The sequence below is a fragment of the Panthera leo genome, chromosome D4 (assembly GCF_018350215.1).
Source record: "Panthera leo isolate Ple1 chromosome D4, P.leo_Ple1_pat1.1, whole genome shotgun sequence".
In the NCBI taxonomy this organism is placed as follows: domain Eukaryota; kingdom Metazoa; phylum Chordata; class Mammalia; order Carnivora; family Felidae; genus Panthera; species Panthera leo.
Window position 1 is genome coordinate 89,018,039 of NC_056691.1, and position 16,073 is coordinate 89,034,111.

Below are 16,073 nucleotides of genomic sequence, written 5' to 3' on the forward strand. Positions count from 1 at the left end.
GTATATAAAACTGTGGAATGAGGCGATACTCTCTGGGACGTATTTGTTCGGTGTAGGTTTCTTTTATCTTTTCATTATTAGTTTAACTTTTTTAAGTTGCTTCATTTATTTGGAGAGACACAGACCATGCGAGTGGGGGAGGGGTAGAGAAAGAGGGAGACGGAATCCCAAGCAGGCTCCGCACTGCCAGCGCAGAGCCCGACGCGGGGCTCAAACCCGCAAAACCGAGAGATCACGACCTGACCCGAAACCAAGAGTCGGACGCTTAACCGACTGAGCCCCCCACCCCCAGGCGCCCCCGTTAGAAGTTTTTTTTTTCTTTTTTTCCCTTAAAGGAGAGGATTTAAATATTAAATGCAACCATGAACCTTTGCAGTGTGGGACATATTTTTGGAAAAGTATTGGCTTTTGCTGCCATCTGTGCACTTGACACGAGGCCAGATCTTTACTCTTCTCGCCCTCATCAGAAAAGAAAGCAGGCTGGGAACGACTCGGCCCATCCGCCCGCTGAGGCAGCTGGTGGGACGGGCGCCGCGGCCCACGATCATCAACGCGGAAAACCTGAAGGGCCTGGACGACCTGGACGCCGACGCCGACGACGGCTGGGCAGGTGGGTTGTGGGGCTTTCAGGGTCGGGGTCGCCTCTGCTTTCCAGGGCTGAAGGCCCCCCGGCAGCAAGGTGTGCGTCCCTTAACCAGCCACCTCGCCAGAGGTGACTTCCTCTCTGAGCACTGACTCCTGTTGGCCTTTGGTCTTGATCTCAGATCCATGGGAGATTTTGTTAACTTGCCAAAAAGACTTTTTGGAATGGGAAAGTTAAACCGAACTGTAAATGGGGTAATGAGCCCCCAGCTTCCCATCACCTAGCTTCAACAACTACCATGCCCCGTCTGCCAACCTGATGATTTTCTCTTAAAATCCTTTTTATTTGCGTTCACGTACACGTGAATTCCATTGACAGGTGCCCATTTTAATGATGCAGTTTTGACAAACGGATACATGTGTGCCGAATGTCCCCCCTCCCCCGCCCCCCACCAGACTCCCCCCCCCAACTCCCCACTCCCAACCCAGGGCCTCCCCTCTCCTGAGGGGAGTTCCTATCGAATAGTACATTCATTCATTCGGTACCCAGGAGTGAATTGTTAGGTCAGAGGGAAGGTGTGTGATCGGGCCTGTGAGACCCACCTAAACCTTTCTCCACGGTGGCTGTGGGGAACGCGGGTCCCCTGTATCCTCACGACGCTTCCACGTGATTAGTCTTTTTAATTTTAGCCCTTCTGGTGGGTGTGTAGTGGTGTCTCATTGTGCATTTCATTTGCATTTTGCTGATGACTAATGCTGATGAATAAGTTTTCTTGTGTTATTTGGCAACTGGTAGATTTTCTCGTTTCTTCGAGCGGTAGGTTACAAGTAAGTCATGGGTACGAGTCCTTGGCCACTTACTTTTTACAAATATTTCCCCCATTGCTTGTCTTGTTGGTTCATTTTTTTTTTTTTAGCACTGTTTTGATGAGTTTTTTTATTTTGATGAAGGTTAATTTGTAAGTTTATGTTTTCTATGGTTGTTTCTTTTGCGTCCTATCTGAAAATCTTCGTCTCTCCTTGACAGCAAAGATATTCCCTTATTTTCTATAGTTTCAACTCTTGTTTTGGGGTCTGTGATTTACGTGGAATTAACTCTTGTACATAAGATGGAGTTGAGGCTCGTTTTAATCCGTCAGGATATCCGGTTCCGCACCATTTGTTGGGAGAACTTTCCTCTGCCTATTGAATTGCTTTGGCACCTGCCAAAAATCAATTGACCAGATAAGTGTGGGTCTATTTCTGGACGCTGTTTGTGTCCTGGATGTATTGATTCATTCATGCCACCACCACACTGTCGCTCTATAGTAAGTCTTAAAGTTCAGGTAGCATAAGCTTTCTGGCCTTGTTCCCTTTCATGTTATTTGACTGTAAGGTCTTTTCATTCCCGTATAAATTTAGGATCAGCCTGTCAGTATTTACAAAAAGCCTAGAGGCATTTTGGGTAGGACAGCGTCGAATGTATTTCTGGATAGATGATACCTTGGATCTCCCATCCAGGAACTTGGGTGAATCTCTGACTTTCTTCAGTTCTGTTTCAGTTTTCAGTGTTGGAGGTCTTGAACATCTTGTGTTGAGTTTATTCCTAAGTAGTTGATGTTGTTTGGATGCTGCTGTAAATGGCATGATTTTTTTTTTTTTAAGTGTAATTTATTTCTTATGTTTGGTGTTCCTATAGATAATACAGTTGATTTTTGTGTGTGGACCTTCTTGTAGGCACTTTGCTGAATACGCTCTTTAGTTTTACTAGTTTCTGTTGATTTCTTAGAATTTTTAAGATTTTTTTTTTTTTTTTTAGAGGGAAAGAGCGAGAGAGTGCACACACCACATAAGTGGGGAAGGAGGAGAGGGAGGGAGAGAATCCCAAGCAGCCTCCACACTCAGTGTGGAGCCCACGTGGGGCTCTAGTTCCCATGACCTGAACTGAAATCAAGACTTGCATGCTTAACCAACTGAGCCACCCAGACACCCCCATTTCTTAGAATTTTCTACATAAACCATCATGTTGTCTATAAATAGGGATGGTTTTATGTTTCTTTTTCAGATTATATGCCTTTTATTTCTTTTTTCCTTTTTTTTTTTTTTTTTTTTTTTTTTTTTTGAACGTTTGTTTTTGAGAAAGAGAGTGGGAGGGGGGCAGAGAGAGAGAGAGAGAGAGACAGAATGCGAAGCAGGCTCCAGGCTCCGAGCTGTCAGCACAGAGCCTGCCGTGGGGCTCGAACCCACGAACTGTGAGATCATGACCTGAGCCTCAGCTTAACCGACTGAGCCACCCAGGCGCCCCCTACCTTTGATTTCTTGCCTAAATGCTGTGTGGTACTTCAGTACAGGGTTGTTTCAAGTTCTTTGTTCCTGATCTGGTGGAGAAAGCGTTTAGTGTTTCACCATTAAATCTGATGTCAGCTGTAAGGTTTGGGTGTTCTTTATCAGATTGAGGGTTTCCTTGTATTTCTGGCTTGCTGAATGTTTTCTAAATCACGAATGGGTATTGAATTTTGTTAAATAAATTTTCCTGTGCTGTGATTATAAGGTTTTTCTCCTTTATTTTGGTAATCTGGTGGATTGCTTTTTTCTTTCTTTGTTTCTTTGTTTGTTTCTTTGTTTGTTTCTTTCTCCTTCCTTCCTTCCTTCCTTCCTTCCTTTTATGTACATGAGCAGAGAAGAGGAGAGAGAGAGAGAGAGAGAGAGAGAGAGAGAGAGAGAGAAAAAGAATATTCCAAGCAGGCTCCCTGCTCAGCATTGAGTCTGATGCTGGGCTCAGTCCCACGACCCTGGGATCATGACCTGAGCCGAAATCAAGAGTTAGATGCTCAACCTACTGAGCCACCCAGGTGCCCTGCACCAACTGATTTTTTTAATGCTAAACCAACCTTGCATTCCTAGACTAAGCTACACCTTTTTGTATACCTAGATTCAATGTGCTGATATTTTATTAAGGTTCTTGGCCTCCATGTCCATGGTGGATATTGGTCTATAATAATTTTCTTTTTTTTTTAATTTCTTTGTTGGGCTCATAAGATGAGTTGGAAAATGTTCCTTCTCTACTTTCTGAAAGAGTTTCTGTAAGTTTGGGATTATTTCTCCCATAAATGCTTGATAGAATTCACCAGTGAAATAACCTGGCGCTGGTATTTTCTTTGTGGTGACATTTGTGATAATAAATTTAATTTCTATGAGTAGTTAATGGGACTGCTCAGATTCCCTTTGTTGTTTTGTGTCAATATTGGTACGTTGTGTTTTTCAAGGGATTTATTTGTTCTTTGTGATTGAATTTATTGGTATAAAGTTGATAGCAATTCCTTTTCTTTCTGATGTCTGTAAGCTCTGTAGTGATGGACTTCTTTCTTTCTCATTAATTGGGTAATCTGTATTCTTCTTTTTCTTACTTATGCCAAGGGCTTATTGGTTTTATTAATCTTTTACTAAAAGGCAGTTTTGGGCTTTCATTTTCTCCATTGTTGGATTGTTTCTATTTCATTTTATCTGTTCATTTTAATTATTGGGGCTCTCTAGATTTCTAATTTAATTCCATTATAGTCAGAGAGCATGCACTGTATGATTTCAGTTCTTTTCAGCTTACTGAGACTTGTTTTATGATCAGAACATGATCTTTCTTCATGAATATTCCAAGTGCGTTTGAAAAGAATGCGTATTCTACGGTTGTTGATTATTACATTCTGTAAATCTCAATTTAGTCACTATCAAGGTTGTGGAATGTGTCTTTCAGACCTTACGTAGTTACTGATGTTTTTGTATGATCCTCTCAGACAATGAAGCAGTAAATTCTCCACTGTGACTGTGGATTTATCTGTTTCTCACTTTAATTCTATCAGTTTCTGCTTCATTGATTTCAAAGCTATTGTTGGGCATATGCACATTTATAATTTTCATGAGTCGACACATTGACCCTTGGTATTGTTTGCAGATGTCCTTTATCATTGGAAGTGCTTCTTGGAGTGTGTCTTGTCCTATGTTACTACTGCTCCGGTGTTACTGTGTAAACGGTGTGTCTTTTTTCTTTAATCCTTTTCCTTTCAACCCATTTGTGGTTGTATTTCAGCGGATGATCTAGACAGCATATAGTTGCCCTTGCTTTTTCATTAAATCTGCTTTGTCATTGTATTGGGCTTTTTGCCTTTTTACTAAGATACAGTGCATATAACAAATTTCATATACCATAACATGTACCCTTTTAAAGTCTGCAATTCATTGATCTTTAGTATATTGACAAGTTTGTGCAACCATTTCCACTGTCCAGTTCGAGAACATTCTCATCAGCCACAAAAGAAGTGTTGTATCATTAACCGTCACTCTCACTTACCCCCCAGCCCCGCACACAGCCTCTGGCAACCACTGAGCTACTTTCTATCTCTGTGGTTTTGCTTATTCTGGACATTTCATATAAATGGAAGCACCAGTATAGAATGTGGCCTTTCACGTCTGGCTTCTCTCACTGAGCTTGTTTTTCAAGGTTTGTCTTGTTGAGGGGGTGTGTCTGCATTCATTTTTTTTTTTTTTTAATGTTTATTTATTTTTGAGAGTTAGACAAAGCACGAGTGGGAGAGGGGCAGAGAGAGAGGGAGACACAGAATTGGAAGCAGGCCCCAGGCTCTGCGCTGTCAGCACAGAGCCCGATGCGGGGCTTGAACTCACGAACCACAAGATCATGACCTGAGCTGAAGTCGGTCACCCGGCTGACGGAGCCACCCAGGCGCCCCTGTCTGCATTCATTTTTGTGGCTAAAGTACCATTCCCCTGTGTGGATCTCCCACAGTGTGTGTGCCCACTTGCCAGCTGATGGGCACTTTCTGCCCCTGAGCTGCTCAGGCCGGGGAGTGCCCTAGGGCACAAGCAGCAGCCCACGAATCACGCTGGCCGAGCCTCTGTGTTGCCAGATGGATCTGGGTCCTGTCTGGTTTTTGCCTGCTTCTTTCGTTCACCCTTCTGCACTTTCCAATATAATTCCAAAATACTTTGTCCCGATTTAAGAACTGTCCTCTGTGGGAAGGTTAATCTGACGGGGCCGCCTTGCTGTCACCCGAAGCTGGAGCTGTCCCTCACTTGATCCGCAGTGTCTGTCTGGTGGTTGCGGTTGGCTGGGTGGCCCTCCTCGTCAGCTGGGCCAGGACGAGCTCCGACCGGAGGAAGCCCCCCCCACCCCTCGCCCCGTGTGGCGCTCTTGGCGCTGCTGAGTCTTGGCTTTGCCCGTTCTCCCTGGCCCTCCCCGGTTACAGGTCTTCACGAGGAAGTGGACTACTCCGAGAAACTGAAGTTCAGTGATGATGAAGAGGAGGAGGAAGTTGGGAAGGACGGCAGGCCCAAGTGGTAAGGATGCCCCCCGGGGCTTGACCGCGGCCAGAGGCGCACGCATCGGTGCCGGTCAGCGTGCCAGGCGCATTGCCTCGTCGCCCCGGCAGCCTCACTGGGGCAGATTTGGTTTCCATTCTGCGGATGGCACAGCCGTGCGGGACGGGAGCCAGGGCGCGCTGGCCGGGTGGCTGGCGGGCCGGCTGAGTCCCGGTGGTTTCAGCCGCTGTGCCGGTGTCCCCCTGAGTGTGTGTGTATACGCCGCTGGTTCCACAGATCACTTCTGTGGGTGTGGTGCCCGGAAGGGTTTCTCTAGCCAAGCACGTTTGGGAAACCACCGGGGTTCAACTTACCCCTTTACTCCGGGGTTGTGCGTGCTAGAGTGCACATCAGGGATCTTGGGAGAAGCACCGGACGGGGGATACGAGATTTCCGGAGCTTCCTCGACCCCTTCGGTCTTCCCTTTTCTGGGTCATTTCGTTGGGTTCATTTTACTTATGACGCCTTTTGCAAAATCACTGCATTGTAGTCTGGTCCCCCTAGTTTTTGTCATAATAGATTGATTGTAGAATGATTGGCTAGGACTTTTTATTTTTAGTTATTTACTTATTTTACGTTTATTTATTTTGAGCTGGAACATGAACAAGGGAGGGGCAGAGAAAGAGGGAGAGAGAGAGAGAATCCTAAGCGGGCCCTGCACTGTCAGCGTGGAGGCCGATGTGGGGCTCGAACTCACAAACTGTGAGATCATGACCTGAGCCGAAACCGAGAATCGGATGCTTAGCCGCCTGAGCCACCCAGGCGCCCTATTTTTATTATTTTTGGAGTAAATTCCATCCCTAACGCGGGGCTTGAACTCCCAGTCCTGAGATCAAGAGTCACACTTTGTATGCACTGAACCAGCCAGGTGTCCATGGCTAGTACTTTTTTTTTTTAATTTTTAATTTTTTTAATTTTTTTTAATTTTTGAGACAGAGAGAGACAGAGCATGAGCAAGGGAGGGGCAGAGAGAGAGGGAGACACAGAATCCGAAGCAGGCTCCGGGCTCTGAGCTGTCATCACAGAGCTGGACGCGGGGCTCAGACTCACAGAGTGTGAGATCATGACCTGAGCTGAAGTCGGACCTCGACTGACTGAGCCGCCCAGGCGCCTCTGGTTCTTTTTAAATAGTACCTACAGCTGCATTAATTTGCTTTTTATTTATTTATGTTGAATACCAGCAAATATGGATGCTTTCTTTTGTATGGAATTGCCTATGTTCTTTGCATATTTATTAGACTTAATGTATTTCCTTTAAAATGTGATCAATGTTATATATTGTTTAGGTATTAATGCTTCGCTGTTTTTCCTTAAAAAAATTATTTTTTAATGTTTATTTTTGAGAGAGAGAGAAAGAGAGAGACAGAACCCAAGTAGAGGAGGGGCAGGGAAAGAGGGAGACACAGAATCCGAAATAGGCTCCAGGCTCCAAGCCCTGACATGGGGCTTAAACTCACAAACTGTAAGATCATGACGTGAGCTGAAGTCAGACGCTCAACTGACTGAGCCACCCAGGCACCCCTTGATGTTTTTCCTTTTGTCTGTTTTATTGTCTATAACTGAATGTTCAGAGGGCCAAGTTTGCGAGCCTTGGGGTTTTTTTTTTTTTTTGGTTATTCGATGTTCCTCCCTTTAAAGCTGTTCTAGAGGGAGCTGGTAGTGACCTTCTGCTAGTTTTTCACTGATACACAAACAGTTAACTATCTGAGGCTTCTCTAATTTATTTTAATGCTGTGTGATTTTAACTGAAGTTTTAGACGCACTTGGGAAATATCTTGTGGGTCAGTTCTTGGAACACTAAGCTCAGAAGGAATTGTGAGCAAGCATTTAAATCAAAAGCAAAGACATAAAATATTACAGACTTCTGGAATAGTAGGACACTCTGTTCCTTGTCTCTTTCGGTTGATGTGAATTGAATATTCAACCGAAAGAGTTAGGCATGGATTTGGACGCAGCTTTGCTAATGTGACCAAGGACATCTCAAATTGAGAATCCCCAAACCACCCCCCGCCCCCACCCCACCCTGCTGAACCTGATCTTTCTACGGTGTTCTTTGAGCTGGTTGTGAGTCTCCTCCTCCAAGCTCCCAGGTCTTCCTTACATCTTGTCTCCCCACCTGTTGACGGCTTCCGGACACTTCCCTGGATCCCAGCCCTTCCCGCTCACCGTCTCTGGGTCGCTGGGACCTCATCCTTTCTTTTCCAGACCGCTCAGAGGTTAGCCGGCTCGCCTCCTTCCTTCACACTGTGCCCTTGTCATCTTTCCTGGGGGGTCGGGAGCCTCGTGTGGTTTCCGCGCCTTTCAAGGTGAAGGCAGTAGTCACTAGCACTTAGTGCCCTGCCGTGACCTCAGCCACCTCCGCGGCCTCATTCCCCCCCGCCCCGGTGTGTGTGTGGACACCTGCGGACACACACGTGTGGGCCACACCTGACTCCCTGCTTTTCTCGGAACTCCTTGATGTGTGCTGGGCACTTGTTTTGCATACACGAGGTGCTTGGTAAATGCGCACAGTGTTTTTCCCTGGTGCCTTTGTTTCCCCCGCGGCAGGTAAAGGTGAGCAGGGGCTGGATCTCCATTCCCTCCGAGCCTCCCTTTGGAACCTCTCCCCTTTCTCACGTGGAGTCTGCTCTGCTTTCCTCCTCTTGGTCTCTGTTACGGCATTATTCAGTGAGCCTTCTTTTGCTATTTTGAGGAAAATCGATCGAGCACCTCCTTTATGCAAAGCACAGGGAGGGAGCCCTGGTATGAGGAGAGAGACCTTCCTCTGGGATCTTAGGTTCCAGTCTAGTCACTCCTCCTGGGAAGGCAGCTCCCCAGCCTCTCTGACGCTCCGTTACCACCCCTTTAAAATGGGGGTGAGGACTTGTTTTCCCGTAAACCAAGTAATGGGTGTGAAACATCCTGCCCAGAGCTTTGTGTGCAAGAGGGACTTGGTAAATGTTGGTGCCACCGGACTGTGGTGTTCTGGGCGTGTCCTCTCAGCCGTGAGGGGCTGGGTCTGTTCGAGGGAAGGACACTGGTATGTGGGCGGCTGGCTTCGGCATTCCGGAGGCCCTGTGACGGGTAAGATCAGACTGCACTGGGGCCGAATGGGGAAACTCACATTCACTGTGGTTTGTCCTAGGAACAGCTGGGACCCCCGGCGGCAGCGGCAGTTGTCGATGAGCTCCGCGGACAGTGCTGATGCTAAGCGTCCCCAAGAGGAAGGAAAGGACTGGGGTGAAGCAGTGGGTGTGGCCCGTGTTGTCCGCAAAGTGCCAGAACCTCAGCCACCTTCTAGGAAGCTTCACAGCTGGGCATCTGGCCCAGACTACCAGGTACCATGGGCACTGGAGGGGTTCTGTGCATGTGATGAGCTTGGAAGGCGCACACGCGTGCATAAAACTCCTAGGTGGACGTTTCTTTCTCCTGTTTTAATTAAAAAAAAAAAAAAAAAAATTGTCTTTGAAAATTTCAAAACAGTTAGCTGGATACAAAGACTATTTTTCTCTGAACCTTTTGTAGAGTAAGTTGCCGGGCTGACCAGGCCCTGTCACCGCAGAACACGTTGGCGTCTATTTTCTACCTCCTGGGTGACCTCAGCCAAAGCTAGGAAGGCAGCATCGGTAACCACTGCCATCTGGCCCCCAGACCCCCTCCGTCTTGTAGCAGTGGTGGCACTGATGTTCTTTGTACGGAAGAATCCGGTTCAGAGTCCCATGCCGCCTTCGGTCCACGATAGCCCCTCAGCCTTCCTTAACGGTCAGGACTTGGACACTTGTGGGGACTGTAAGCCAGTTATTTTGTAGACTGTACCTCGAGTGGGGTCTGGTGCTTCCTCACGATTGGGTTCGGGGTTTCCATTTGTGGCTAGAATCTCTCAGGAGTGACACTGGCTCACGTTGCCTCCCGCCAGGTCACTGATTCCACTCTGCCCGCCTGCTGACAGCCTTCGCTCTGATCTCTTGACTAAGGTTATGATGTCCGCCGAACTTCACGCTGTGGGGTTTCTGTCTTCCACATTCGTAATTGATGAGAATTTTGTGGGGAGATACTTTGAGGCTATGAATGTCCTGGTTCTTATGAAACTTGGAATTTATTTATCGATACCAATGGGTTATGATCTGTGCCTCTGATTGTTGGCTCTGAAGCCCCAAGTATTTTTGGGTTGGCTGTTGGGAACCTCTTCAAGCTGCATCTGTCTTTATGTGTCTCCATCCTTATGGAGCAAATCCCTTGCTTTCTGATTAGACAAGTTGGCTTTTTTTTCTTTTCTCTTTTTTTTTTTCCTCTCTCTCTCTTTTCTTGCCCTTTCAAAATTTTTCTTCAGGCCCACCAGGAGAACCTTTCCCAAGCTCATTTTGTCCTTACCCTGCCTCGGTCTGAAATCAGCCCTTGTGATATTGAGAAACCAGTATGTGGTCACCAGGAGTGCTCACTGCTCTTGGGTCCTTTTGGTGGGCAGAGTGAGGAAACGTGTGTGTATACATAGATATGTGCGTGCACACGTACGTACATGTTCGTGTTGTCTTTATTATTTACTCCCGTGTCTGCGTGGAGAACTATGAGTTCACAGTCATATCTCAGGTTCCACACATCCCAACCTAGTTCTCTCCCCCGCGTATCTGTAACTCCTGTCTCCCACAGTGAGACACCTGTTCCCGTTGTCCCCAGTATTCACACTTCCTCGATCAGCTCCCCTGTATGTGACCCGTCTCCCGTTTCTGCCCCCACCCTCTCTCCCTTGTAAAGATGCCCTCCTCACTCACTCAGCCATCCGTGTCGTTCCCCCACTCCCAACCCCACAGATGCCCTGAATCTCCCCTCTAGGCCACCTCTCCTTACGAATTGCCTCCTGACCCAGCTTGATGGGGCGCTCACTCCCACACCAGCCACATGTCCACACGGACATCCTCCTCTCCCTGCCCGGGTTCCGACCACCTGCTCTTAGCCGCCGTGACTTCCTGGTGCCAGACCTGCCACACTTCATGACTTCATGACTTTGGGACTGAATTGTGCAGGAGGCACGGTGTTAGGGGCAGAGAAGGCATTAATTTAAATATATTTGGGGGAAAAAAACCCAAAACAAACCTTGCTTTTTTTTTTTTTTTTTTTTAAGAGAGAGAGGGAGAGGGAGAGGGAGAGCTCACCAGCAGTGGATGGGCAGAGGAAAAGAGAGAGAAATCTTACGCAGGCCCAGCCATGAGATCATTACCTGGGCCGAAATCAGGAGTCAGGCTCCCAACTGAGTCACCCAGGCACCCAAAACTTGCCATTTTTAATGCACTTTGCCATTTAAGGGAGTCTGGTTCCATATCTTATAAAATGAAAATACCTTTATCTTCAGGTTTGTTTGTTTTTTTAAAATTGAGTACCAGGCACTGTGCTGGGTACAGGGGAAAACAAAAACGAAACAAAATTGACATAGAGCTAGGGCACCCGGGTGACTCAGTTAGTCAAGCATCTGACCCTTGATTTTGGCTCAGGACATGATCTCCCAGGTTCATGAGATCAAGCCCCGCGTCGGGCTTTGCGCTGACTGGGTAGAGCCTGCTTGGGATTCTTTCTCTTTTTCCCTCTCTCTCTCTCTCCCTCTCTCTCTCTCTCTCAAATAAACAAACATTAAAAAACAAATCGACACAGACCTATTCTTGGAAATTACCCTGCAATGAATCCAAATTTTGTTCATATATTGGGGTTGGTGAGTATTCAAAGAAGATTTCGTTTTGATCTCATAACAATGTGAATTAACTGAGTCGGGAAAGAAAAATGTAGTTTTCTGCATTCCGATTTCTGAAAAGTTCAAGTATTTTGCAGAGCATGGAGTCTATGAAATGGTAGCTACCGTTAGGGGAGTTCGGAAAGGCGCGTCAGCCGTCTCGATGGAAGTATTCATACACTTCGGGTGCTGCTCCTGCCTCTCTGGGAGCACTGGGGGCTGGTGGTGGAGGCTCTGTCGTGCCACTGTGCCCAGCGCTACAGAGCGCGGCCGGGGCTGGTCAAGGGCCACGTGAAGGACAGTGCAACACGTCGGCCCCAGTTACATCGTGTGAAAGTACTTTCGTGCTTCCAGGTCAGAAGTTTCTGATCTTTTACAATTGTCACCGTTGTCTCTGGATTATGAGAAGCCAGCTGTCAGGAGGAAAAGTCCTTGACTGCGGTCAGCGTGTTGCATAGCGCTTTTGTGGAGGGTTCACGAGCAGACCGGAGAAGGCCCAGACCGTGTTTGTTTATGTTTGAGGACTCGTGACACTTCTGTGCATCACTAGCACTCAGAATGGGAAGCTGTGTGTTGTGACGGTCACCTCGCCGGAGTTCCAGTGGCTGGGGATCGGTAGAACTTGGCCGTCGTCCGTGCTGGTGCATATTCTGGGTGTTCCCTGCAGATCAGGGAGGAACCTTCCTGGTGTTGAGTGGGCTTCTCTCTGTTGCTGTCCGGTAACTGGCGACCGGTGAGAGAGACTCAGGAGTGGATGAAGTCGCCAGAAGAGATGTTTTTAGATGAAGCGTCACTTTGTAACCGTCGATCTGACTGCATTTTAATTTCTCGTACCTCTTTATTCCCAGAGGTTTCTGTATTTTTACGGGAGAAAGACTAGAGCCGTTTTGCAACTCAGGGGATGAGCGTGTGGTCCCTGCTCCCGTCCAGTAGCCGTGGAGGCCCTTATCTTGTGTGCCCATTAGTGGTGGTGGGAGCACCAGGGTGCTGTTTTGTTTGTCGGTCACCATGCAGAGTGTGGTGCGAATCCTTCCTTGCACACCCACCATCCCGAGGGCCTCCTCTATCCCCAGCTTACAGTGGGGAGCTAAGGGAGGGAGGGTTGACACTTGCCCAGACCTCACTGCAGGTTAGGAAAGGGCCCGGAGACCCAGGTCCGTGGCGCGCGTGACTGCTGCCTCTCGAAGGTGCTCGGGGATCTTGGGAAGCAGAACCGCTCCCATGCTGGGGTGGCCCCGTCTCCTGGGTTTGGGGTCTGTTGTTCCAGCAGACTTCATTCTCTTGGCAGAAGTCCTCGCTGGGCAGCGTGTTCCGGCAACAGTCTGTCGAGGACAAAGAGGACAAGCCACCTCCACGGCAGAAGTTTGTACAGTCAGAGATGTCCGAGGCCGTGGAACGAGCCCGAAAGCGCCGGGAGGAGGAGGAGCGCCGAGCACGGGAGGAGAGGCTGGCAGCCTGTGCCGCCAAGCTCAAGCAGCTGGACCAGAAGCGTAAGCAGGCTCAGAAGGCGGGCGAGGCCCCGAAACCGGCGGAGAAGGAAGTGCCCCGATCTCCAGGCACCGAGAAGGTGCCCCCACAGGAGAATGGCCCTGCTGTCCGCAAAGGTAGGCGCTGGGCCCTTGTCCCATCAACTGGACACCCTAGGCTGTGGGTGCCTCCCTGCCTTACTGGTTCAGCCTGTGGCGGGCAGCTGGAGGGGGCGGGGAAGCACCGGCCGTTGAGCTTCGGCATGGGTTCACATCCCGTGTCAGGGACTGAAACCGGCTGGCTGCGGCCACTCACCTCCCTGGTGCGCGTTCCCTCATCTGTAAAATGGGCTGGAATTAGTATGCACTTTGCCACACGCTGAGGGGCACGTGAGATAACGTACAGAAAGCACCTCGTGCAGCTTCTAGATACGGAAAGTGTGCGCGCTGCCCGCTTGGTTGTCATTCCGTGCCTTGTGGCCATTGTCACCCCTGCCACTGCTCAACCAAAGATGCGGATGGTGGCGGGCCTCAGTGCAAGCCCAGGGCCCTCTGAGTTCACTTAACAAAATCACAAAGCGGGGCGACTGGGGGCTCAGTCGGTGAAGCGGCCGACTTCAGCTCAAGTCACGATCTCACGGTTTGTGAGTTGAAGCCCCACGTCGGGCTCTGTGCTGACGGCTCGGAGCCCGGAGCCCGCTTCGGATTCTGTGTCTCCCTCTCTCTCCGCCCCTCGCCTGCTCGTGCTCTGTCTCTCGGTCTCTCTCAAAAATGGATAAACATTAAAAAAAAAAACCCAAAATCACAAAGTGGGGCGCCGGGGTGGCTCGGTCGGTTAAGCGTCCACCTCTTGATTTTTGCTCAGGTCATGATCTCATGTTCGTGGGATCGAGCCCCAAGTTGGGCTCTGTGCTGACAACGCGGAGCCTGCTCGGGATTCTCTCTCTCCCTCTCTCTCTGCCCTTCCTTCACTTGTGCTCGCACATGCACACTATCTCAAAAAAGAAAGAAAGAAAGAAAACCACAAAGTATCTTTGTGACCTTGGGGAGAAGCCCGCCTGTTTGTTAGAGTATGTTTTTCCTGGCCTGGATTCTGAGGGATGGACCCACATGGCTCCATAAGAGATGTGGAACAGCGTTGCACGTCGGAAAGTGCCTCGTAGCAGTTGTAAAGAACCTGTTCTTTGTGACCAGCTTTGTTCTTTGGGACCTTCTTAAACGAACTAAAACCAACTCTGTTTAGGAGAGAGGGGCCCGATGTTAGTTTCAGACCCTGAAAGCTTCTCAGGTGGGTCTCACTCGTGGTCAGGGTCTGCTGGTCCTCAGCCCCCTTCTGGCCAAGGAGCACCGAGAAGCCGCCACTGTCCTGTCCATCGCCTCTCACTGAGGCCCGAGTGCGGCCTGTGCTGGTGTCCACACTCGCTGAGACAGGCGGTGGAGAGTCCAGGAAGCGGGTGCCACGGTGTGAGTGTGTTCAGTTGAGACCGGCCTTCGGGGTGTGTGGGCACCTGCTCTGTGCTGCTTCCGTGTTCCCCCTGCGCTGCACCGCTGGGCCCCTGAGGCTTTGCATCAGGGTTTGGGTGTCCCCGGCAGTAAGATTAAGAATGCTGATGTCTTTTCTACTTCGTTAAAGCTGTAAAGGTGGGTGGAGGTAAGGAAGAAGGGAATTTCAGAGAGTATACAGATGGGAAGTTGTGGGGAGCACTTGCTACCGGCCTTGCATGCATTGTCTCCCTTAAGGCTCACAGAGGCCCGTGGGATGGACAGGGTTGCTGTCCTCCCTTCACAGATGAGGCAACCAGCCAGGGGACGCGTGCTGACTTGGTGGCCAGCACGGCCTTTGGCTGCATTGACTCGTGTCGCTCAGGTGATGGCTGTGGGCTGTCGCCGAGCTGGTGGCTGCTCTCTCATTTACTGGGGTCCTTTTCAGTAGAACCCTTCTCTTCTGGAACCCTGGTGGTTCCTCTGACCTCTCGACCCTTAGCGCTCTCTCACCTCTGAAGCGATGGCGTCGTGGGGAGCCCCTGAGCTCGTGCACCGTCCGTGCCGACGAGAGCAAGCGTTTGCCGTCAAAGTTTGGCTGGCCCGGCTTCCGTGAGCTCACCGCAGCCGTTTCTCTGGTTACTTGTCCTCCAGGCTCCCCTGAGTTTCCCGCCCAGGGAACCCCCAACACGTTTTCAGAAGAAGCCCCCACGGCTCCTCCGGCTGTGGCTCAGAGTGGCAGCAGTGAGGAGGGCGCCAGGGAGGCTGGGTCCCCCGCACAGGAGTTCGGCAAGTACCAGAAGTCTCTTCCTCCCAGATTCCAGCGCCAGCAGCAGCAGCAACAGCAGGTAAACAGATCGGACCGCTGAGTGTGGATGTCCCCTGTCTCCTCCTCTGGTCCCCTCCCCCTTCGATGAAAAGAAACAACTCGAATGTCCCCATCACTGGCACGGATGTTAGGGGCTGCACCTGAAAACTTATGGCCTTGGAAGATCATCCCTGGCCGTGTTTTGTTTTTCCGAGTGATTTCTCCCGTGGATGAATAGAATGGTTGTTGGTAGCGTCTTCCCTTGTCTGGTGTTGGTGAGGCAGTGGCAGCGGGGTGTGCACTCACCCAGTGCAGTCTCGCTGAAGAGTGGTGTTTTCATTCAGAGCAGTGTACTGCATGCAGCCTGTCCGTAGGCCAGTGTTGTCCGCCCTGGGACCGTCCCAAGGAGTGAGGAGGCCCGGGAGGGCTTGGAAAGCTGGCAGAGAGGTGTACTAGTTTGGGATAAGCACGGGGGTTTGTAGGGGTGGAGTTGAACTGCTGTGCCTCCTGGTCCTAATCGTGCAGCTTCTCGGGTCGAGTGTGGCCTCAGATGGGCCAGGAACAACGAGTACCGGCCTCAGAGGGGCAGCGAGGGTTTTGTGGCACCTGCATTCTGGTTGATCGGTGTTATCAGTGTCCTCTTCATTAGTGTCTTGTGAGCTTTAAAAGGGACCTGCTCTTCACCCCAGAG

General features: G+C 49.6%; 1 protein-coding gene across 14 annotated transcripts in view; it reads left to right on the forward strand.

Annotated features, from left to right (window-relative positions):
* The window catches only part of PRRC2B (proline rich coiled-coil 2B), an 88,824-nt gene that overhangs the window by 41,701 nt on the left and 31,050 nt on the right, over positions 1 to 16,073 (forward strand). For 13 of the 14 annotated variants that reach the window (XM_042912698.1, XM_042912702.1, XM_042912706.1 and 10 more), the window contains 5 exons: positions 468 to 610; positions 5,817 to 5,907; positions 9,053 to 9,245; positions 12,915 to 13,230; positions 15,229 to 15,422. In XM_042912698.1, the coding sequence (XP_042768632.1) occupies positions 468 to 610; positions 5,817 to 5,907; positions 9,053 to 9,245; positions 12,915 to 13,230; positions 15,229 to 15,422 (937 nt within the window). The remainder of the gene's footprint in view (positions 1 to 467; positions 611 to 5,816; positions 5,908 to 9,052; positions 9,246 to 12,914; positions 13,231 to 15,228; positions 15,423 to 16,073) is intronic. The other variant, XM_042912705.1, reaches the window with a different exon arrangement.